We start from the raw sequence: 26,366 nt of genomic DNA, 5'->3' as shown, positions 1-26,366 counted from the left end.
TATCTTACATTTGATACTTCATATCAAGTGCCCGTGACAACATTTATTTCAAATAATAGGCATAATATATAATACGAAATAAAACTGAAATATTTGTTGCAATATTTGTGTAAACAAATCTGTCTAAAATTACATGACATTTCGTTAACATGTACATACAGTACACCAAGCTAATGTTAAAGTAACAACTCTTGGATTACATCTTATTAATAATATTCATTAAATGCCTGAACTCTTTTTAAAAATATTAAAAGCAAATTTGAATTTTTTAACAAGATTTTTTTTTCACAATTTTTTTTATGTTTTTATTTTTCATGATCAGGATTACTTTTAAATTAAGTTTCCTATTCCAATGGAAGTTCATTGGCAAGGTTAAGATTATTTTTCTGGCATCAAAGGGAGATTTTGTCAAGATAAAATGAAGGTTTTGTTAAAAAGCCTGTTCCATAATACCATGAATGTGCTGCTGATATCAATCTGATAATCTGATAGCTCTGCACTTTGGTGGGAGGTGGATACAAACTGGTGGGAGGTGGATACAAACTGTGGTGGGAGGTGGATACAAACTGTGGTGGGAGGTGGATACAAACTGTGGTGGGAGGTGGATACAAACTGGTGGGAGGTGGATACAAACTGTGGTGGGAGGTGGATACAAACTGGTGGGAGGGGGATACAAACTGTAGTGGGAGGTGGATACAAACTGGTGGGAGGGGGATACAAACTGTGGTGGGAGGGGGATACAAACTGTGGTGGGAGGTGGATACAAACTGTGGTGGGAGGTGGTGGATACAAACTGGTGGGAGGTGGATACAAACTGGTGGGAGGTGGTGGATACAAACTGGTGGGAGGTGGATACAAACTGGTGGGAGGTGGTGGATACAAACTTGTGGGAGGTGGATACAAACTGGTGGGAGGTGGTGGATACAAACTGGTGGGAGGTGGATACAAACTGGTGGGAGGTGGATACAAACTGGTGGGAGGTGGATACAAACTGGTGGGAGGTGGTGGATACAAACTGGTGGGAGGTGGATACAAACTGGTGGGAGGTGGATACAAACTGGTGGGAGGTGGTGGATACAAACTGTGGTGGGAGGTGGATACAAACAGGTGGGAGATGGATACAAACTGTGGTGGGAGGTGGATACAAACTGTTGGTAGCCACTGTACACTGGTATTACTCAATAACCAATCAAATGACTACTTCGAGAATCTTGGAAGTGAATTTTATATGTGCAAACTTGCATGACTTGTGATGAGTGCATACCTTGCATAATCTATCATTATTCTCAAGTCATTTTGTGCAACAAAGCATGGCTATATATGCATACTGTTCCAATAATTTGCTTCAGATGCAAGTTGTGACAAAATTATTTGCTTCGATGACATTGACAAATTGGCAATTCACACCTGAAAGTGAAATACACATATCACAAAGGTCATCAGAACTATCACAAAGGTCATCAGAACGTGACCCATTATAGGATGTCGTTAGATGTTCAGGACTAGAGCATGGTGGATGGGTGTGTACAGTGGGTCACTGTTAGTCCAGGACTAGAGCATGGTGGATGGGTGTGTACAGTGGGTCACTGTTAGTCCAGGACTAGAGCATGGTGGATGGGTGTGTACAGTAGGCCACTGTTAGTCCAGGACTAGAGCATGGTGGATGGGTGTGTACAGTAGGCCACTGTTAGTCCAGGACTAGAGCATGGTGGATGGGTGTGTACAGTAGGCCACTGTTAGTCCAGGACTAGAGCATGGTGGATGGGTGTGTACAGTAGGCCACTGTTAGCCCAGGACTAGAGCATGGTGGATGGGTGTGTACAGTGGGTCACTGTTAGTCCAGGACTAGAGCATGGTGGATGGGTGTGTACAGTAGGCCACTGTTAGTCCAGGACTAGAGCATGGTGGATGGGTGTGTACAGTGGGTCACTGTTAGTCCAGGACTAGAGCATGGTGGATGGGTGTGTACAGTGGGTCACTGTTAGTCCAGGACTAGAGCATGGTGGATGGGTGTGTACAGTGGGTCACTGTTAGTCCAGGACTAGAGCATGGTGGATGGGTGTGTACAGTGGGTCACTGTTAGTCCAGGACTAGAGCATGGTGGATGGGTGTGTACAGTGGGTCACTGTTAGTCCAGGACTAGAGCATGGTGGATGGGTGTGTACAGTAGGCCACTGTTAGTCCAGGACTAGAGCATGGTGGATGGGTGTGTACAGTGGGTCACTGTTAGTCCAGGACTAGAGCATGGTGGATGGGTGTGTACAGTGGGTCACTATTAGTCCAGGACTAGAGCATGGTGGATGGGTGTGTACAGTAGGCCACTGTTAGTCCAGGACTAGAGCAGGGTGGATGGGTGTGTACAGTGGGCCACTGTTAGTCCAGGACTAGAGCATGGTGGATGGGTGTGAACAGTGGGCCACTGTTAGTCCAGGACTAGAGCATGGTGGATGGGTGTGTACAGTAGGCCACTGTTAGTCCAGGACTAGAGCATGGTGGATGGGTGTGTACAGTGAGCCACTGTTAGTCCAGGACTAGAGCATGGTGGTCTGGTGTGTACTGCAGACCTTTGTTAGTCCAGACATTTGATACAGTGATGAAAACAAATGGAAGCCAACTTATAAATATCAGATGATTACTTTCTTGATTCATCGTTACCAACTCGATCATGATCTGAGTATTTCTGAATCAGTAGTTTGCAATAATTATCATTCCTAACATTTAATAGAGGAATATATTGTCTAGATTAGCAGAGGTCTGCTGTTTATGATGACATGTATACACTTTGATTCATGTTTTCCTTTTAAACCTACATATGTACAATATTTATGTGCACTCTATAAGCTAGCTCAAATGTGATAGATCGAAGCAATATGTTTGGCCTGTTATATAAATACATTGATTTTGAATATGTTTATTGTAAAATTGGTATTTATATAATATAATCATATTTGATGATGTTGAATGTAATTATGCTAGTGTTGTTAGTTTGTCCTTGATTAAATGAAAATGTTTGTGTATTCATTATTTACTATAAAACTATTTTCCTTTGCATTACTTTATACAACATTCCATGCTTCATATACTTCTTTCCATGATATTATTGTCATTTCATGAAGACATATTGTGTAAGCACTTGTATATGTATCTTTTAAGCTCAATGTTAACATCCTTGACAACTTAAACTTGTCTGTATGTTTTTTTTGAAGAGATCTTTGTATCATTGATCATTCTGTATTTTAGTTTATAAGTTTGCTTTCCTTTCTGATTTCTGCTGTTTTATTTTGAGTGTTGTAATTTTGTTATTCCTTTCATTCAATATGCTATATCATTTGTATAGTGATTATATAAACAAGTATAATGTATCGGGCAGTGTTATTTATCTCCCTAATAAGGGATCATTGATTTAGATGATTACCGGTAGATAGATGTAATTATTACAATTTTACCTGTGAAATATCAAAAATTATTCATTCTATAAAAGTGATATTTTTCACTATATACATGTAGCACAAAGACAATGCTTCATTGTAATGTCGTTATAATTACATCACACTGACATTCATATCCATACGAACAGAGTGATCCTCAAATTTGGAAATGAGGTCAGACACTCAGATATGTCATCCCCTACCGTTTATATATTAACAGTTTCAGACTATTTATCAATCATTCGGAGTAAGTAAAAATATGTAAATTGTATGCAAATGACATGAATTAATCCTAATTTCAATTGATACATGTACATAATGCATCCACAAAATGATATAGCATATTGGAGAGTTGTGTACGAGACCAGGCAAGGACGTGTACTGATACACTAGATATTGTGTGCCAATGTTTAGCTAACCTTGAGTTGCCGTGTCCATTTTTCACAGTCAGTCTCGAAGGAGGCAAGCTTGTCTAGTACAACCATGTCTACCACCCACTCACAAACCACAGTCACCCCTAAGGTGGGTACCCCCCGTTTTATATTTCCACCCTGAACTCTTTGCCAAGGTGAGGTAAATGTACGTTGCTAGCCTTATACTTTCCTTGGAGACCAACTGGCCTAATTTGTATAACTGCCCTGGTGTCCGACTGTTCAACAATAACTCGATGACTTTTATATATATTGAAGATTTCCATTTTGAAATATTCATGCTGTTAAAATATGAAAATGAAATTAAAGTTGGTAATTTTAAATGAACTAGTTTCAGTTGCAAAACAATTTGAATGAAAAACAAATTATAATTGTATTAAATATATTTTCGTTTGGTTACCAGTCAATACTTATGTACATACACAATATTCAGCTAGATTTGTAACTGACGACATCCCAGGACAGTAATATTGAACGTCTAGGAATTTGAAACATATTCAATGGATTATATTGTTATTAATTACAATGCAGAATTCTAATGTGCTTTTAAATTTAGTTTATCATTAATTTTTGTAATAATAAACAGAAATTAATTCAACATACGTATAATTAATCTTTGTTTACAACGTAGCATTGCTCGTGTATTGATGCAGCAGTATGTTATATATATCCATACACTCTATCAATATATAATGTAGACTTGTGTGCCATACAAAGGAAAAGTCTGCCATATACTCATTTAAATATGCTATACATACATTCTTCATATTCCTTCTATAACTTTCTGTACTCTCCATTGTTTTCTCTTGACCTGTACATCCCTTTGTAAATTTTGAATATTGTCTATGTTTTTAATTTGTGTAAAGAAAATGAAGTTGTCTTGTTTTTGTGTGAAGAAAATGAAGTTGTCATTTTTTGTGTTAAGAAAGTGAGGTTGTCTTAGCTTGTTTTAATTATTGTCAGGCATGAGAATTTTCAGATAAAAGTCTGATTTCAGACTTTTTTCTCATAATGGTGGTATTTGAATATTTATTTTAAATTAAAATTTTATCATAGAAAATATACTACAAATTAGGATTTCAGACTTTGTTACATTCAGCTGTTCTACTCCATGTATTGTTCAGTAACACAAATCGCACAATGACAGGCTTGGTATTGAAAATAGAACTGAACCCTTTCACAAGATAAATGAACGCTTGGTTCTGTTAGGTAGTCTTTACTGATCATACAATGTTTCAAAATTTTGAAGCATTCAAGTCATGGATACTGCAAGACATCAAAAAAATGGGAAAGTGATGTGTGATGTCAGAGTGTTCTTTCTCATGTGAGCTTCTGAATCATCTTTATATTTGCTTTTCCAGACATTAATTACAGAAGCACCCTTTAATTTTCTACTTTGGTATACAGTGTACCAGAAACCACAAAAAAATAGGATTCATTGTTTTCAATAAATGAATTTAGTGATCTGATTGGGGTACTGTCCCCCTACACATATTGTGTACATATAGATGAGGAAAGTCTTGGTATTTTGAGGAATAACACATTTTCGTTTTCTGTTAGAAGGATGCCAACACCTGGTCTAAAGATGCCAGCAAGGTGAACATCAGTTTGGACACCCTCAGTCCTGTGAACAAGTACCAGAAACAGCAACAGCCCAGTATGAACCAGCTGCAGCAGCAAGGTAACATAACACAATTTATTACATTTTTACCAGTGAAATATCAAAAATTATTCATTCTATAAAAGTGAAATTTTTCATTAGTGACTAATATCAATTAATGATTAGAAAATACCAAAATAATTGACCAATCAGAAAGCCCGACATATATGTCAGCACCTGGACAGGGGGAACTACTTTTTTTGTATACAAATTATCGCTGTAGGCCTAGTTAGCATACGGGGTAGGTTTTTCGTTGATAAAAAATGTAATAAACAGAATATCTAACAGTGTCTTCAGTAATACCAAATATATTTCATTCGTGAGGCTAATATTTTGATATTTTTCACTCGTGCTGCGCACTCATAAAAAATTTCAAAATATTAGCCCCACTCGTGAAATATATTGGTATTACTGAAGACACTGTTAGATATCCTCTATCTATTACTGTAACAGAACTTTCGAATTATTGGTGTACAAGTTCTTAACCAGAAACTCTTTTCAGCCCACCATCATCAGATAGTGGGCTGTTCTAAATTATTGTACAGTGGGCTGTTCTAAATTATTGGTGTACAAGTTGCTTACTAGAAACTCTTTTCAGCCCACTATGACATCAGATAGTGGGCTGTTCTGAATTATTGGTGTACAAATTCTGGACCAGAAACTTTTTCAGTCCCCCATCATCATTTTATCGGCTGTTTAAATCCTCCTTCATCAGTGGCCTGTTGTCTGCCCTTCCATCACATAACAATTTCTATTTGTGGCGGGAATCGGTTTCACTTTCAGAATCAATTATCAGCAACTTGAAATTGAGAATGGTCTATTTGTAGAAAATTTACTGATTTTTGACAGTTGAAGTTTGTTACCACTCTCAGATCTTATAGGACTTTGTAGATCTTTCTCAAATTTCACATGCTGGTTTCCCTTTGTCAGGAAAGTTGGACACTAGAACGTTGTCCATGTTCATTTTTGAGAATGAAAGATGAAATTTGTAATCGTTATTTTGAGAAATTATCAATGGATATCACCAGTATGTCATTTGTGGTGTCTTCCTTGTCGCTAGTTGTACATGTTCAATATTAAGTCTGGAGAACTTTTGGCAATACACGTTATATGACAGTATAATTATGTCTAGAGGTTAATATGAAGAAAGAGGAAAGAAGAGAAAAATTCAATCTTACTATTACACAAACAACCAATATATAACTTACAATTCAATGGTGGGTGCCAAGGTCCCAGCTAGTCCCAACCAGATCGCTTGTTCTGTAAGAAAATGTGTACACTAATGCTTCTCATGATGCATAATTACATAATCTAGAGTAACAATTGATTATAAGCTGGAAAAGTAGCTGGAATATTAATACAGTATGTAGGAACATAATTATAGACTACAGGTGACCATTGGGGGTAGCTATAGAGTGTGGTACAGTATAGAGGGTTGGGATGCATGTTATTTCTCACCAATGTAAACTAATCGATGACATGTAATTTTGGCATGATCTTTTAACAAATATGCAGGGAAACTGCTCAATGTGTAATGTAGTCAATGCTGTATGTTGTAAAATGAATACTAATGAAATTCATTGATTAAAATTATATATCCATGTTGACTGATATAATGATCATTCATCCTTTGCTCGCCAACAGATGGTGACGGTAAATATTAACATCGGTGTGAGAGTTATCCCCCCTTAGTCACTATGACAGTGTAGTTGGTGATTAATGCTGCCTGTTGTATATTGTGGTTAAAATGTATTTTGAAGCTGTTATGAATTGATACAAATTAAAAGTAAAGATTTTCAGACAATTTCGTACACTTAAGACTTTCTTTAGAATTATTAAATAAATATATACCTTCAAAGTTTGCTTTGATCACGTTTCATTTTTTGGCTGTCTTTGTGAGTTTCATGTTCAGATATCATATGCTAACTTTCAAATAAGTTAATTTTTTACACAATTCTCTATGACTTTTTTTTTTTTAAATTTTCTTACTGTAATTTAGTATATATATGGCAGGTTTGAGCAATAAGATATATTTTTTGTGGTTTTGTAGTAAATTTGTACCTACGTTGATAAGAGTACATGGTTGTAATTGTGATGGGTGATTTTTACGGCTCTCAGTAGATAGTGCTAACTTTTGCCTGATCTTTTATGAAGGCTTAAACCCCATGGTTTGGAGTCCAGAAATGGCCCCTGGGCTAGTTTACGCTCCCCAAGGTTGGTACGGCACCGAGGCTCCGTGTTCTTGCCTCTACTTATAGAGTTGTCTTTCCTTTGCTTCCTAACTGCATCGTTTGATTTTAGTTTTTTATTCTATTGTTTATTTTGGTTATGGTAAAAATTTTTAATTATTTATGCGAATGACTACAGTGATTCCGTTATTACAGGGAACTGAGTGGTTCTGATTCTGTTATTGGTTTTGGAAAACCGTTATTGATTGAATTGTTTGTTTCCCATATTAACTGTTTAACTGTGTTATACACCGTCTTAACAAGGCACATTTTCAACTGCACTACAAACTACAAAGTAATTACATTGTAAGGGAAAGGGGGAATCCTATCGAAAACAATTGTTAAGAATTAAATTGTAAGGGAGAGGGGGAATTCTATCGGAAAAAATTGTTAAGGATTAAATTTGTAAGGGAGAGGGGGAATTCTATCGAAAAAAATTGTGATTACATTGTAAGGGAGAGGGGGGAAACCCATAGAAAAAAGAAAAGAAAAAAACAGAAAAAAAAACATAAATACAGATATTTGAACTGGACATCAAATATTATCTATTACAAAAAAAAATTCAAAGGATTTATAAACCGAATATGTAAGACTGCTTATATAACATATACATCATATGTATTGCTGGTAGTTGTGTATCAGGGTGAACTGATTCAGAATGATAACTTTTACTGATATGATATAGCTTTGTTACTGTCTATACAGATAATAATATGAAAGTAGTAATTGTTACCTTTTTTATTGTTGTTGTGTCAGTATACTTTGCATCCAGGTAATACAATCTGTGGTACCACAGGTATCTATGCCTACAATCATAGCCATATTATTTTTCTGAGACGATCTTTTACATAAACATACATTAAATACTTGACACTGTGTACATGTGTTACCATTGATACTGCATGCAAATGTTCCACGTTTTCTTCTAAGCTTTTTACTTAGTTTTTTTCAAAAACAGCAGAACTAGAAATTTGAGTCTCACATAATATGTTATGATCTGATGGCAGCCGCTTTTTGTGACTTTTTTTTTGAAGATGAGCTTCACTTCTACATATAGATTTGATACAGGAGAAGTCGGCTAAGTTTTAGCAAGTCCACTTTATAAATGTACTGTACATGAAGGGGGCATCAATGACTTCACGGTTATGTGACATTTTTAACACAAAGGAGACATAGGATTACCTACAGGGATCACTCTCCACCCTCTCTCCTAGATTAGGCTGAGTTACATACACTTAGTGCTGTAAAAATTATTTTCAAAAAAAAAAGGTTTTTTGAATGATAATATTAAATTATGATTATAATAATTACTGTTAATCTATCAGTTACCTTGAGTAATACATCTGATTATTAGTTGATGCATAAGTGTTTTGTAATGACAGTACTCAGTATATATGTACTTTAGCTATATAGAAAGAAAAGCCTTCTCCAGTAGATCTAGGTCCATTGATACAGTTATCTTTTCCTTACCAATTTAGTTATGTTAATTATTTACAGTTATGTGTAAAGTTCCTTTTGGTAATCTACTACGGTGTGTAAGCTGGTTTACAGCTTGTATACATAATAAATCCATTGTTTTTTCTCATAGATGTAAGCTAGATAGGTATTGCATAGATGTATATCTAGTAAGCTTATAAAGGTATCTCTAGATGTGTCGAGTAAGCTTAAATAGGTATCTTATAGATCTGTAAAGTTAGCTTAAATAGGTATCTTATAGATATGTAAAGTAAGCTTAAATAGGTATCTAATTATAGATCTGTAAAGTAAGCTTAAATAGGTATCTTATAGATGTGTAAAGTAGGCTTAAATAGGTATCTTATAGATCTGTAAAGTAAGCTTAAATAGGTATCTTATAGATATGTAAAGTAAGCTTAAATAGGTATCTAATTATAGATCTGTAAAGTAAGCTTAATTAGGTGTCTTATAGATCTGTAAATTAAGCTTAAATATGTATCTTATAGATCTGTAAAGTAAGCTTAAATAGGTATCTTATAGATCTGTAAAGTAAGCTTAAATAGGTATCTTATAGATCTGTAAAGTAAGCTTAATTAGGTATCTTATAGATCTGTAAAGTAAGCTTAAATAGGTATCTTATAGATCTGTAAAGTAAGCTTAATGAGGTATCTTACAGATCTGTAAAGTGAACTTAAATAGGTATCTTATAGATCTGTAAAGTAAGCTTAAATATGTATCTTATAGATCTGTAAAGTGAACTTAATTAGTGTAGGTTAAGTCAAAGGTCTGTAGAGTAAGCTTGCATCTTTGGTTTGTTTTGTGATTTGCCTGCTGAAGTTGTGTGTATACTACTAATAATGCATGTTTGATATGTAGAAAGCCACTGGAAAAATATATTAACACTCAATGTAAGAGTGAGGTAATAACTGTTGTCTGTGAAGTGGATGGTCGTACTTTTATAAGTTGATGATATAATATTCTTCCTTTGTATTTCTATGTAACTGATTTTAAGGTCATTTTAAAAAATTGATAGTGTGCATGCATGAAATTTGCAAAATCAAATTTAACAATTTTAAATATTGAAATGCAGATCCATATATATATATAAAACATTTAAATGAGTATTTAATTGGTCAACTTGTCTGTAATGTTAAAGCTATAGACATTAATGGTTTCAGAGACGAATGTTGGCTGGTTATTCTAGCATTACTTGGAGAAATAACTAACACCTATATGGTACACCTTAATCTGTCTTAAATCTCAATGTTCGTAGATATGGTCAAATGGAGGTAACTCTAAGACCAAGCACCAAGAGGTGAAATAACGTTCCTTTACTAATTGCATGTTGCACGTTGCAGGCATGAACAACCAGATGGTGGGACTGACCCAAGGCATGTCTGGAATGAGTGTAGGCCAGCCCCAGGTCATAGGCAGCGGCCAGCCAGTGATGGGCCAAGGCATGGGTAGGCACAATACATACTAATTAAATTTACAGTTTCCAAAGTTGAATGTATGAAGAGTGGGAGATCCAACGTCAGTTAAGGTAGTATCAATGTAGTTCTATGATGCCCAGTAGGCGGATTCCACAAGGAATACAGGAGTCCGGTCGTATAATAGAGTAATCAGAGGTAAAAAAATGACCATGACAACGTCTAGCTGGATTTCTCGACTGAAATCCAAATGTTTACTAGTTTCAACACGAAGGCGTGTCGTCATCAGAACAACTTTGAAATACAAGCATTCGGGTATAAGGTGCAAAATGCGGTGCCTAGCCTGGCAACCATAAAAACAACTTATAGTGTATGACGTAGTATATAGATACATAGTTTCAAAAATTGATAATGTATAAACAAAATTGTCAGTGTTTTAGTAGGTGACATATCCTGACAAAGATTCAGATGTGAGGAAGTGTTTGTTTGAATGTTTTTGTCTCCTCTACATTTACAGTTTGTTATTGTTACAGGTATGGCTGTGAATATGCAGGGAGGAATGGGAATGATGGGATCTATGAACATGCAGTCCTCAATGATGGGGACAATCTTCATTCCAACAACGAACTGACCAGGCTTTCAGCGCATTTGGAAATATAAAGAAATAACCCCATAAGATGCTGTTTTAGAGTTGTTAAAAATGAATATATGGACCAAGCCTTTTTGTTTAGAAGTATCACTGTGATATTTCTCTGTAACTAATTTAAGATAAGATAACATTTGAAGGATTTGTTCATCAGGACATGTCTAAGCATGATGTCCGTTTGTGAAAAAGATGTTTTGTTGGATTATATTCCGTAAAAATCTCGCTTAGAAAATATCCTACAGTGTCGAGTTGATGAAGAGAAATGGCCAAACTTTGAGAATGTAAACATTTCGACAAAGCATGGAGGTGAAGTCATTGTAGGAGGCCAGACTTTTAACAGAAAATTGAATTTGATATATGTGACAATCATTCCACCAACAAAATGTCATTAGCACAAGATGTCGGAACCGATGTCTGAGTAGAGGGAGAGTCAGGTACATGTACCACTAAACATATACACACTTATTTTTGCACCAAGAGTATGGAATATCCCTCAGTGTGAGGTACCGTTAGAATAGATCTATACAGCAGTATCTGTGTATGGATGTGAGATTACTTCAGCGGAGTATAGACTTGGGATGAGGAGAGGGCTCTCAGGCGTAAAGGTCGGAGTGGTGACAGTACACATGGAGGGCTACATCTGTTGTCATCGACACACGTGTGTATCCTCACACTCTGTATGTACAGAATGATGTGTTGAATTTTGTGTGGTATATAGAATAAAATAGGATATACTGATGTACATACGAGATATTCAGAATGCATGAAATAAAATTAATGGGACATTTCATTTTTAATTCCAGTTAATCTGTGATAATTTGTAAAAATAGCTCATCAAATTCCTTGGCTGAACAACACAAGTTTCCTTCTTGGGATATGATTGCGATTGGATTACACATTGTAAATGTTTAGAATTTTAATCTGTGACAAAATGGAAATTAATATTTTTTACAGTTGTAACAACATGACATTTCTATTAAGTATTTTTAAAAACATATTAATATAAAAATAATTTAAAGCTTGACCCTAAATGCCTCCAATCAGCACAAAAACAACAAAAATTATCAAAAAGTTTGTTTATTATATAATTCTGTCTACCTTATCAGTAAGACTTGGAAGACAGCTCTGGACATGACAGCTAATACGTCATTTTTCACTTGCGATCGTGTTTGTATCATAATAATGCATCTTTACAAGTGATATAAAGGGAAATGTTATAATTTATTATTTTGAAAAAAGATTTTATGTTTAATAGTTAAGTTTATTTGTTGAAAATATTATTTTTTCTACATTAAGTGTTACCTAGCAGTGAGTCGATGCTTCTGGTTGAGGCGGTATACAATGTACATGTGATCTTCTTTATGCTGTATGATGCTTGCTAGGCACAAATCTATGGTTGAATCTAATGTGGTCTTGGTCTATACGGAGTTGATGGTCAGTGACTATATTGTTGTAAATGATCAAAAATAATTTTCCTTTAAAAATCATAAAAGTTTTCAGAATTCAACAAGAATTCATCAAGAATTTTTATGACATAATTTTCAGTAAATAACTCTGTAATCAAAATTTCAGGTATAGATCTTTTCAAACAGAGAATTGTCTGAAAGTAATGCTTATTTTACACTCTTATGTTATTGTTTGAAGGTCAGTTTAGATTTTATCTTTATTCTGAATCCCATAGAGCATGGAGTATGAAGGTGATCAAAGCTAACAGATCTTTTGTGACAATAGTCATGTCATCACTGAGGTATATAATAAAATTACCTGGCCATTGTGACCAGGTAAAAAGGGCTGGGCATTCTTTATTCAGACCAGGTGTCTTTCTTCACTTTAATATAGATTCAAACTTGGTACTTTTGAATCGGGAGAGACAGAACAGTAAAACGGACAAATTATTATGTAATATAAACCTGTTATGGTATGTGCTGTCGTAACATTGTAAACAGACATGATCCTTAGCGATTGTTGTCATAACATTGTAAACGGACAGGATCGTTAGCGATTGTTATCATAACATTGTACACGGACAGGATCGTTAGCGATTGTTGTCATAACATTGTAAACGGACATGGTCGTTAGCGATTGTTGTACTAGAAATGAACCAGGACACAGGGATCTGAAATATTTATATTTAAGTAAGATAGAGCGTATTATTTAGACTTTCTGTTGGTATTTACATGTATTATGTTTTGTAGATAATGTATATTTTTAGTTGATCAGGATGTTGAGATGGATCTCTTGTATATAGATATATACATGTGTGTGTGTGTTTGTAATATAGGTAATTCATAGATGAATGTACTTAACTCTTCTAATGAACAAATTGATTTCAGAAATATACAAATCACACAAAAGTAATCTGAAATTGAGGACATTTATGGACCAATCCTCCTCTTTAGTGTCTACACTGGACAATACAGGTATAAAGATGATATGATCTTGTGTTCAGTAGACTAGTCAAGCTACCAATAACACCTCTGTCCCTCCCAGTGCAATATGTGTGCTTGTTTAGCTTGCAGTCCCCATATACGTAATCTCTTTTCAGTAGCTTCAGTCTTCATATGAGTGAAATAAACAAAATTACAAAATATAGATTAGAAAAAATGAAGAAACTTACACGAGTTCCTGACAGGGTTGTATCTTTCATCACAATACTTCTATTAGACTGTTAACCTAAGTTTGAGAGGCAGAATTAATTTTACAGAAACTGGTAGTGTAACTGTTAAAAGATATAGATTTGCTTATCGTTAGCAAAGGATGCTGAGGTAGTAGATCAATATATGCCCCCAATCAGCTCCCTTAGAAATCGTGGATGTGAGCAAGGTTACCTGTCACATTCTGATGTTACTAATTAATCTAGGTTACCTGTCAGATTGTGATGTTACTAATTAATCTAGGTTACCTGTCAGATTGTGATGTTACTAGGTTACCTGTCACGTTCTGATATTAGATTTTCTGTGAGATTCTGGTATTATGAGTATATCTTTTATAAACTGTACACTTGTAAATACTGATAATGTGTGTCTGTCATTGTTATAACACTGTGCTGTTACTGGTAGCACAGAACATTCATGTGTGAATGAATAAAATTAAATGTATGCAGAAAACAATGATTTTGTTTGTATATTCTTTTAACAAAACAAACATTTGATTATTAATTAATTTGGAGAGTATTTAATGGCTTCATGTTCATTTTCACTATAGCCAAAGTCACTGAAGAATTGAAGGTCTTCACAGCAACAAAAATGATTGTAATATTCCTCAATTAAAACAGTGTATCCCTTGCTTATAAAATTTAGATAGTGTTAGATTCAATATAGATTATCTTTTTAGCCCACCATCATCAGATGGTGGGCTATTCAAATCGCCCTGCGTCCGTGATCCGTCGTCCGTCCGTCCGCCGGCCATCCCTCCGTCCGTCCCTCCGTCCCTCCGTCCGTCCGTAAACAATTCTTGTTATCGCTTATCCTCAGAAAGTACTGAAGGGATCTTTCTCAAATTTCATATGTAGGTTCCTCTTGGTGCCTAGTTATGCATATTGCATTTTGAGACCAATCGGAAAACAACATTTCCGACAGGCAGCCATCTTGGATTTTGACAATTGAAGTTTGTTATCGCTATTTCTCAGAAAGTACTGAAGGAATCTTTCTCAAATTTCATACATATGTTCCCCTCGGTGCCTAGTTATGCATATTGCGTTTTGAGACCAATCAGAAAACAACATGGCCGACAGGTAGCCATCTTGGATATTGACAATTGAAGTTTGTTATCGCTATTTCTCAGAAAGTACTGAAGGGATCTTTCTCAAATTTCATATGTAGGTTCCCCTTGGTGCCTAGTTATGCATATTGCATTTTGAGACCAATCGGAAAACAACATGGCCGAAAGGCAGCCATCTTGGATTTTGACAATTGAAGTTTGTTATCGCTATTTCTCAGAAAGCACTGAAGGGATCTTTCTCAAATTTCTTATGAAGGTTCCTCTTGGTGCCTAGTTATGCATATTGCATTTTGAGACCAATCGGAAAACAACATGGCCGACAGGTAGCCATCTTGGATATTGACAATTGAAGTTTGTTATCGCTATTTCTCAGAAAGTATTGAAGGGATCCTTCTCAAATTTCATATGTAGGTTCCCCTCAGTGCCTAGTTTTGCATATTGGGACCAATCCAAAAACAACATGGTCGACAGACAGCCATTATCGCTATATCTTAAATTTTATATATAGGTTCCCCTTGTTTGAAAAGTACTAGCTATACAGGGCTGTTTCTGAATTTACACAGATAAGTAAGACTTAGAGGAAGGGAAAAGTAGAGAAAAGATCAATCTGACATGGAACCTATGAAGATCATTCAATGGTGGGCGCCAAGATCCCTCTGGGATCTCTTGTTCTTTCCGCTATATGAAGGCAGATGTGTTCAAAGGGTGTGTTTTTCTGTTGTTTTGTATGGCGAATCGGTCATTTATGATCGGTTTGCAAAATCAACATCATACTGTATCAAAATTGAAAGTAAATGCAGTTATTTTTATTATTGATTACAACTTATTTTCAATTACTCGGTCAGGCCGATGTAATTCGACATGAATTTCTCTATTAAAAGACAGACTGACAAATTGTTGTAGGTTTATAATATGATGGCACACTGTATATATGTCGTGTAGTAGAATTTATATTGGAAACACCATTTTAGAGAATCAGAAATGGTGTGACTTACAGTAAATCATCTGTCAAAAATAACTTGCCTGAGCCAAAGACTCGCGTGTGCTATAGGTATTGGGCATCGTCCATCATCTGTCGTGTGTCTTCCGTATACTTTTCTCCACAGGTAGTGATGCAACTTTCTTTGAATGATTAGTAACGGGTCCTCACCAAATATTTGTTGGTTTTTAAGTAAAAAGAAAATATAAGATGGCCGCCATGACCACCATCTTTTAAATCTGTTAGCAATCCAGACGAATCTGCCGTGGATACACATATGCATGTATACACCAAGTTTCACCAAAAATCAAGGTAACGTGTGTGTAAAATAGGTGAGACCAAAACGAGATTCATTCGTTGTGTGACTATGTCATGTCTTTTACTCGTCCCGACGTTGTGTGACTATGTCATGTTTCTCACTCGTCCCGACGTTGTGTGACTATGTCATGTTTCTCACTCGTCCCGACGTTGTGTGACTATGTCATGTTTCTCACTCGTCCCGACGTTGTGTGACTATGTCATGTTTCTCACTCGTCCTGACGTTGTGTGACTATGTCATGTTTCTAACTCCTCCCGACGTTGTGTGACTATGTCATGTTTCTCACTCCTCCCGACGTTGTGTGACTATGTCATGTTTCTCACTCCTCCCGACGTTGTGTGACTATGTCATGTTTCTCACTCCTCCCGACGTTGTGTGACTATGTCATGTTTCTCACTCGTCCCGACGTTGTGTGACTATGTCATGTTTCTCACTCGTCCTTACATTGTGTGACTATGTCATGTTTCTCAATCGTCCCGACGTTGTGTGACTATGTCATGTTTCTCACTCGTTCCGACGTTGTGTGACTATGTCATGTTTTTCACTAGTCCTAACATTGTGTGACTATGTCATGTTTCTCAATCGTCCCGACGTTGTGTGACTATGTCATGTTTCTCGCTCGTCCTGACGTTGTGTGACTATGTCATGTTTCTCACTCGTCCTGACGTTGTGTGACTATGTCATGTTTCTCACTCGTCCTGACGTTGTGTGACTATGTCATGTTTCTCACTAGTCCTGATGTTGTGTGACTATGTCATGTTTCTCACTCGTCCTGATGTTGTGTGACTATGTCATGTTTTCACTCCTTCCGACGTTGTGTGACTATGTCATGTTTCTCACTCGTCCCGATGTTGTGTGACTCTGTCATGTTTCTCACTCGTCCCGACGTTGTGTGACTATGTCATGTTTCTCACTCGTCCTGACGTTGTGTGACTATGTCATGTTTCTCACTAGTCCTGATGTTGTGTGACTATGTCATGTTTTACACTCGTCCTGACGTTGTGTGACTATGTCATGTTTTACACTCGTCCTGACGTTGTGTGACTATGTCATGTTTTACACTCGTCCCGACTTTGTGTGACTATGTCATGTTTTACACTCGTCCTGACGTTGTGTGACTATGTCATGTTTTACACTCGTCCTGACGTTGTGTGACTATGTCATGTTTTACACTCGTCCCGACGTTGTGTGACTATGTCATGTTTCTCACTCGTCCTGATGTTGTGTGACTATGTCATGTTTCTCACTCGTCCTGACGTTGTGTGGCTATGTCATGTTTCTCACTCGTCCCGACGTTGTGTGACTATGTTATGTTTCACTCGTCCCGACGTTGTGTGACTATGTCATGTTTCTCACTCGTCCCGACGTTGTGTGACTATGTCATGTTTCACTCGTCCCGACGTTGTGTGGCTATGTCATGTTTTCACTCCTTCCGACGTTGTGTGACTATGTCATGTTTCTCACTCGTCCTGACGTTGTGTGGCTATGTCATGTTTCACTCATCCCGACGTTGTGTGACTATGTCATGTTTTTCACTCGTCCCGACGTTGTGTGACTATGTCATGTTTCTCACTCCTCCCGACGTTGTGTGACTATGTCATGTTTCTCACTCCTCCCGACGTTGTGTGACTATGTCATGTTTCTCACTCGTCCCGACGTTGTGTGAGTATGTCATGTTTCTCACCCGTCTCGACGTTGTGTGACTATGTCATGTTTTTCACTCTTCGCTTGTGCTGAAAGTGATCTTTGACAGAGATATCCACCATTCTGCACATTCTCAACAAATGTATGACTTCACGGCAACAATACCATGACATCACGTCGACAATTCAATTACGTTACGTCAACTTTGTCAAAAGTTTGATTTTTTCAAAAGCCTCAGCGCGCGAAGCGCGCTCGGCAAAGATCGGCCGGAGGCACAAAGTATGAACTTGAAGATAGTGACACGGTAGCTACTGACATTGGAATAGTTGATACCAAGGAATTAACTCAGCCAATTGTTGTAAATGAACTGAATGGTAATGTGAAAAACATGTGAAAGGCTGCAGGATTCGAGGGAAATTACACAAACCATTCCGGAAAGAGGACCTGCGCTACTTCCCTTTACCAAGCAGGTAAGTCTAAAATCATATCGTTTGAACAAATTGTGAAATGAAATATTTTTCGTAAATTTCGACGTTCACAATGTCACAAAATCCTTTCAAAATCCGTGAAATTGTTTAAAGAAATCAATGAATCGGTTAATCGGTATTTTTATCCACCCGTCTTGTTATCATTTTCATCACTATTTTGTTTATGATAGGATTTTTGTGCAACGAAAGTATATTGTTACATTTAGCGTAATCTGCATAACCATTTTTTTAAATGACTGAAATTTTATATGTAATCATGTAATGTATGCTTTTTTTTACTGACCTGTTAAAATAGATTTTACTTAATAAAATATGAACAGGGTTTTATATTCTGTTTGGTCAGGTTTTGATGAACAACTCATTATGGACAGAACGGTACATCGCAGCACGGCTGTACGTGCATACAAGGTGAAGAAAGAAGACAGAAAATTTCTAAACGGCACTCGTATTTCATTAATTTTGTTTGAAATGCATTTCCTGTCTTTGTTCATTTGTCACGCCTACATTTGAAATTGGCCCCGCCTCAAGACTGAGGCATGGACCAATCAGAAATGCCATGTGATATTTCAGATATCACATACGTGATATTTGAAATATCACATAGTATGCAATATATCGCCAACAAAAGATCAAAGAAAAACCGAGGCGTCATTGGATAATTTCAAGGTAAAATATTCATTTATAACAAATATTTATGATATTGTATAATAAAAACTTAGCAATACCCATATAGATACGAATTTAAAGTGCAGTGTTAACAGTATAGTATGTGTGTGATTTGGTCACTCGAGACACAGGGACTCGGTTAAAAAAATGATGTGATGCAGTCTAGCCGGGATATTCAGAGCTCGAGAAAAAGTGTAACAATGTGGATTTTAGTCGCAGGTTAGCTGGTGATGTACATGGTGTTCTTGAAATATTGGATTTCATTGTCGCACTGGCGTTTTGGGATGTAAATTCTGATATTAGTAAGTAAAGAAACATTGATTTGAAAATTGGCGGTATTCGACGGCCGGAAACTTGTGTCCTCCATATGTTTAGATTGAGTCAAATTGCGACAATAATATGTCCCTGTTCTCAATATAGCATACTTCTGTTACCAGTCTGTTTTGTGTTGTTAAATAGTGTTTAAATTCAGGTTTATTTTCTGTGACCACTGAAATGGTATTAAGCATGGCATTCGAGATACAGCTAACGTTAGACCTACTGCGCTACGTAGGTCATGAGCTCGGTGCTATCGAGAGTGTCAGTGTTCTGTCAGATCCTGTTTTCTAAACTGTCTGCATTATACTGGCATTTTTATTAGCACATAAAGCGGCTATTCCACTTGTGTTCATATACGTTTATAACAATGTTACACAATTCACAAAGTGAAAGTGCATTCAAGTCTGAGGCGGTACAGAACTCGATCGCCATTGTAAACTCAGTGAATGTATTCACACGCCGGCAAGAAAGTGATTCGTCTCTCAGAACAGAAGCACGCGACCCAAAATCTTCAACGGGAAATGAAGTGATCTGAGTTTACTATGTTCATTGAGGCGGAGCGAAGTGAAAATGTAAATATTTAATTATTAATTAATTTGGAGAGTATTTAATGGCTTCATGTTCATTTTCACTATAGCCAAAGTCACTGAAGAATTGAAGGTCTTCACAGCTGCAAACATGATTGTAACTAATATTCCTCATTTAAAACAGTGTATCCCTTGCTTGCTTATAAAATGTCGATAGTGTTAGATACAATATAGATTATCTTTTTCTTTCCGCTATATGAAGGCAGATGTGTTCAAAGGGTGTGTTTTTCTGTTGTTTTGTATGGCGAATCGGTCATTTATGATCGGTTTGCAAAATCAACATCATACTGTATCAACATTGAAAGTAAATGCAGTTAGTTTTATTATTGATTATAACTGATTTTCAATTACTCGGTCAGGCCGATGTAATTCGACATGAATTTCTTTATTAAAAGACAGACTGACAAATTGTTGTAGGTTTATAATAGGATGGCACACTGTATATATGTCGTGTAGAAGAATTTATATTGGAAACACCATTTTAGAGAATCAGAAATGGTGTGACTTACAGTAAATCATCTGTCAAAAATAGTCAAAGACTCGCGTGTGCTATAGGTATTGGGCATCGTCCATCATATGTCGTGTGTCTTCCGTATACTTTACAAAACAGGTAGTGATGACACTTTCTTTGAATGATTAGTAACGGGTCCTCACCAAATATTTGTTTGTTTTTAAGTAAAAAGAAAATATAAGATGGCCACCAAGGCCACCATCTTTTAGATCTGTTAGCAATCCAGACGAATCTGCCGTGGATACACATATGCATGTATACACCAAGTTTCACCAAAAATCAAGGTAACGTGTGTGTAAAATAGGTGAGACCAACACGAGATTCATTCGTTGTGTGACTATGTCATGTCTTTTACTCGTCCCGACGTTGTGTGACTATGTCATGTTTCTCACTCCTCCCGACGTTGTGTGACTATGTCATGTTTCTCACTCCTCCCGACGTTGTGTGACTATGTCATGTCTTTTACTCGTCCCGACGTTGTGTGACTATGTCATGTTTCTCACTCCTCCCGACGTTGTGTGGCTATGTCATGTTTTCACTCCTCCCGACGTTGTGTGACTATGTCATGTCTTTTACTCGTCCCGACGTTGTGTGACTATGTCATGTTTCTCACTCCTCCCGACGTTGTGTGGCTATGTCATGTTTTCACTCACCCGGACGTGTTACTATGTCATATTTCTTACTCGTCCTGACGTTGTGTGGCTATCTCATGTTTTTCACTCGTCCCGACGTTGTGTGACTATGTCATGTTTCTCACTCGTCCTGACGTTGTGTGGCTATGTCATGTTTCTCACTCGTCCCGACGTTGTGTTACTATGTCATGTTTCTCACTCCTCCCGACGTTGTGTGGCTATGTCATGTTTCTCACTCGTCCCGACGTTGTGTTACTATGTCATGTTTCTCACTCCTCCCGACGTTGTGTGGCTATGTCATGTCTTTTACTCGTCCCGACGTTGTGTGGCTATGTCATGTTTCTCACTCGTCCCGACGTTGTGTGACTATGTCATGTTTTCACTCGTCCTGACGTTGTGTGACTATGTCATGTTTCTCACTCCTCCCGACGTTGTGTGACTAAGTCATGTTTTCACTCCTTCCGACGTTGTGTGACTATGTCATGTTTCTCACTCGTCCCGACGTTGTGTGACTATGTCATGTTTCTCATCCGTCTCGACGTTGTGTGACTATGTCATGTTTCTCACTCGTCCCGATGTTGTGTGACTATGTCATATTTCTCACTCGTCCTGACGTTGTGTGACTATGTCATGTTTCTCATCCGTCTCGACGTTGTGTGACTATGTCATGTTTCTCACTCGTCCCGATGTTGTGTGACTATGTCATGTTTCTCACTCGTCCTGACGTTGTGTGACTATGTCATGTTTCTCACTCCTCCCGACGTTGTGTGACTATGTCATGTTTCTCACTCCTCCCGACGTTGTGTGACTATGTCATGTTTCTTACTCGTCCTGACGTTGTGTTACTATGTCATGTTTCTCACTCCTCCCGATGTTGTGTGACTATGTCATGTTTCTCACTCGTCCCGACGTTGTGCGACTTTGTCATGTTTCTCACTCGTCCCGACGTTGTGTGACTATGTCCCGACGTTGTGTGACTATGTCATCCTTTTCACTCGTCCCGACGTTGTGTGACTATGTCATGTTTCTTACTCGTCCTGACGTTGTGTTACTATGTCCCGACGTTGTGTGACTATGTCATGTTTCTCACTCGTCCCGACGTTGTGTGACTATGTATGCCATGTTTCTCACTCGTCCCGACGTTGTGTAGCTATGTCATGTTTCTCACCCGTCTCGACGTTGTGTGACTATGTCATGTTTCTCACCCGTCTCGACGTTGTGTGGCTATGTCATGTTTTACACTCGTCGTAACGTTGTGTGACTATGTCATGTTTCTCACTCGTCCCGACGTTGTGTGGCTATGTCATGTTTCTCACTCGTCCCGACGTTGTGTGACTATGTCATGTTTCTCACTCGTCCCGATGTTGTGTGACTATGTCATGTTTCTCACTCGTCCCGATGTTGTGTGACTATGTCATGTTTCTCACTCGTTCCGACGTTGTGTGGCTATGTCATGTTTCACTCATCCCGACGTTGTGTGACTATGTCATGTTTTTCACTCTTCGCTTGTGCTGAAAGTGATCTTTGACAGAGATATCCACCATTCTGCACATTCTCAACAAATGTATGACTTCACGGCAACAATACCATGACATCACGTCGACAATTCAATTACGTTACGTCAACTTTGTCAAAAGTTTTCTTTTTTCTTTTCATTCATCATATCATTATCTAGTTTTGATGACTTGATATAACTGTAGCTGTCTATCAATTTGATATAAATTACTCTACTACGTAGTTGCAACAAAATTAATGAATAATCGTATTTCGAATTAAGGAACCCGCAATTCAATTTATGGAAATTGATAAATCGAATTCTGTGTAAGGAGCCTTTTTTCCTCAAGAAATGAATTGAAATCTACTTTTACCTCAAATGTGATTTTTACGTGTACGACCAACATATAGCAAGTACATGCACTTGTGACATTATATACAATTTAAATCATCTGTATTGTAAAAAGGAATGGTAGGAGGGACACATAGGATAGCGAGCCTTGGGAGTTCGGAGATCATGGTATACAGTTAAGTGTATGGAGAATTTTTTTTTTTTTTTTTGGCGGTTTTGTGACTTAATACTATTTTGCATGCTTGAACCACGTTGACATTAATGTCAACATTTGCTCAGAAACCATACCTGCATGAATCAAGATCGATTAGACATAGAAATACGTCCCCTGTGGAACTGGTTGTTCTAAACAGAAATCATGACCAAAAACCTCAGATCAACAGTGTATTGCGAAAAGAAGCTATATATTTAGGCCTATGACGTCATGTCGAGATAAGTTATTTATATATGTATATATTTAACCATCAAATTTCATTTGTAATTACAAAAGTGCTAATAAAGTTTAATTGAATTGACCTTTAATGATGATTTCAACTGGACCGGTGGTAATCATGTGTTCCTGAGCTTAGATAAAAGTCGGATTAGTAAACATATTCTGACCTGGCCTAAAAATTATCAATGTATTCAGAGAGGGATCAGGGTTCAGACCCTTAACTGTCGGGGAGCTTTGGTCCAATCCGTACAACGTCAGAAAAGACAATACACCAATGTCAGCTTGCCCGCCTTGCGCTGTAGACAAGCATTTAATCAATATGAATACCAAAATATAACATTCATTGACCGACATTAATTGCAAATATTCTTCCATATAAATATATGAATACCGAACTATGAACTACATTGTATATCATTCTTCATCTATATTTATTTTCGCGTACACAAAAACAAAACAAGTGTGATATAGTACAGAATAAGAAGCCGGGCGAGCCACCAAAGAGGTGCTTCAGTCCTACAAGGCTCTAAACTTCAAATTACTAGCAGGAGTTACTTTGCAATATCTACCTTACATTAACCGCTGATCATTCGCATAAAATTTGCCAAAATTATTTGGATAGGACCATTCCCTCACATGTTAAACCTCTTGGATAGGACCGTTCCCTCACATGGATAGGACCGTTCCCTCACATGGATAGGACAATTCCCTCACATGGATAGGACCATTCCCTCACATGGATAGGACCATATTCCCTCACATGTTAAACCTCTTGGATAGGACCGTTCCCTCACATGGATAGGACAATTCCCTCACATGGATAGGACCGTTCCCTCACATGGATAGGACCATTCCCTCACAAGGATAGGACAATTCCCTCACATGGATAGGACCATTCCCTCACAAGGATAGGACAATTCCCTCACATGGATAGGACCATTCCCTCACATGGATAGGACCATATTCCCTCACATGTTAAACCTCTTGGATAGGACCGTTCCCTCACATCGATAGGACAATTCCCTCACATGGATAGGACAATTCCCTCACATGGATAGGATCATCCCCTAACATGGATAGGATCATTCCCTCACATGGATAGGACCATTCCCTCACATGTTAAACCTCTTGGATAGGACAATTCCCTCACATGGATAGGACAATTCCCTCACATGGATAGGACCATTCCCTCACAAGGATAGGACTATTCCCTCACATGGATAGGATCATTCCCTCACATGGATAGGACAATTCCCTCACATGTTAAACCTCTTGGATAGGACCATTCCCTCACATGGATAGGATCATTCCCTCACATGGATAGGATCATTCCCTAACATGGATAGGATCATTCCCTAACATGGTTAGGATCATTCCCTCACATGAATAGGACCATTCCCTCACATGTTAAACCTCTTGGATAGGACCATTCCTTTCCTGGCTAAAATCCTGCCTTCATAGGCTATTGAGCGCTCCAATAGACATTCTGCCTTGTCCCTAGTTAATTTAGTACCGTTGAGGAACACATTCGACGTCACACCGAGGTGTTGTTTACGATGAATCCAGTTTAATACGAGGATAGCGAACAGTGCTCCTTAAAAATCTAATTATTCCAGTTATTCAGATTCACAAATGGAAATACTGGTTTATTGGGACATATTGTTTTATGTGTTAGTTAATATTATTAGATTTGTGTTCTGATTACAGTTTAGTGAGATTTCCCTAGCGTCGTGGTAGATCGCTCGCCTTTCACTTATCGACGTGAAAAGGCACAGCGGTCACGTCGCCGGACCAAGTGACGCTATCCTGGTATTCCGGTTACCTTCCTCAGTAAGACCCCTCGGTCATTCGTGCCGACATGGGTGATTAACATAAGTATAAGTTGATGTAAGTTAAATCGTAATTGTTTATGAATAAGTGAAGAGTTGGGGGCCTATATCATCACATGATGTTTAGAATGCAAGAGGTATATGAACGATTAAATCAAATTATATTTACAATTTTCTTATTTATCAACACAATTTTGTTCGTCGTTTTTAGTGTATATATTGTCGTTATTCCAATATATTTATTGTCATCATTCCAATGCATTGATTGTAGTAATTGGTTTCGTTGACACATTATCAGTGTAGAGAACTCGAAACTAGACGACAATCATTTTAAATATTCATTATCTCCCAAGACCGCAGAATCTCCTAGGATTGATACCAGATGATTATAGCACTAGCGAACTTCATATCAGTAGGGAAATCGTACAGGTTACTCCACAATATATCGGTAACGAAATTATAATAGATTTAATTGATTGACTTAACTTCATCGTTAAGACAGCCTGTGGATGCTAGAGCAGGGTTACATGTAGCTAGACTAAGAGTAATACACTGTTAATTCCCACGGTCGCTGTATTAGCCTCACACACACACTACCACCATGTAAAATTCTGTACAGGTTAGTAAATGCGAATAGATATATATTAGACCCCGGGGACCCGGCATGTGCGGGTTGACTTCACCTCAAAGTCAATGTCGTACAAATATTGAGTATAACGAAAAACTCTCGATACATGCCGGCTTAGAACCAGTCACGAGAGGACTTCGATACAAATCCGACCAGAAACCGTAACGAGAGGATCTCGATACAGATCCCATCGAGTGATACCGGAAGTTACGAATCCGACGGGGAGTATATACAAATCCGACGGGGAGTATCTACCCGAAGGGCGTAAGGACATGGCTGGGGTATGTTTTATAGTGATACGTGGCATTTTAGCATACTATCGGAAATATGATGATACTCACGGAATTCTACGCTATTTCCTTTATACATATCAGTAATTCGTTGATCTCATAAACTTGCCGTGTTTGATTGATGCTCAATATCATCCGGCTGCCCTACTGTCAAACGACGAATTTGCTTTGATTTTTGTCAAAAATACCCAATAATCG

The 26,366-nt window shown here is 37.5% G+C and overlaps 1 protein-coding gene across 15 annotated transcripts in view; it reads left to right on the top strand.

Annotated features, from left to right (window-relative positions):
* The window catches only part of LOC117340083 (clathrin interactor 1-like), a 33,057-nt gene extending 18,669 nt beyond the window's left edge, over positions 1-14,388 (top strand). For 2 of the 15 annotated variants that reach the window (XM_033901863.1, XM_033901859.1), the window contains 6 exons: positions 3,876-3,950; positions 5,420-5,540; positions 7,164-7,172; positions 7,674-7,733; positions 10,561-10,665; positions 11,166-14,388. In XM_033901863.1, the coding sequence (XP_033757754.1) occupies positions 3,876-3,950; positions 5,420-5,540; positions 7,164-7,172; positions 7,674-7,733; positions 10,561-10,665; positions 11,166-11,263 (468 nt within the window). In that variant the 3' untranslated portion in view covers positions 11,264-14,388. The remainder of the gene's footprint in view (positions 1-3,875; positions 3,951-5,419; positions 5,541-7,163; positions 7,173-7,673; positions 7,734-10,560; positions 10,666-11,165) is intronic. The other 13 variants (XR_004535360.1, XM_033901860.1, XM_033901867.1 and 10 more) reach the window with 13 other exon arrangements.
* The last annotated feature ends 11,978 nt before the right edge of the window (positions 14,389-26,366 follow it).

This window comes from Pecten maximus, chromosome 12 (genome assembly GCF_902652985.1).
Source record: "Pecten maximus chromosome 12, xPecMax1.1, whole genome shotgun sequence".
Classification (NCBI taxonomy): Eukaryota; Metazoa; Mollusca; class Bivalvia; order Pectinida; family Pectinidae; genus Pecten; species Pecten maximus.
The sequence above is the reverse complement of the archived record's forward strand: the minus strand, read 5'-3'. Positions and strand labels throughout refer to the sequence as shown.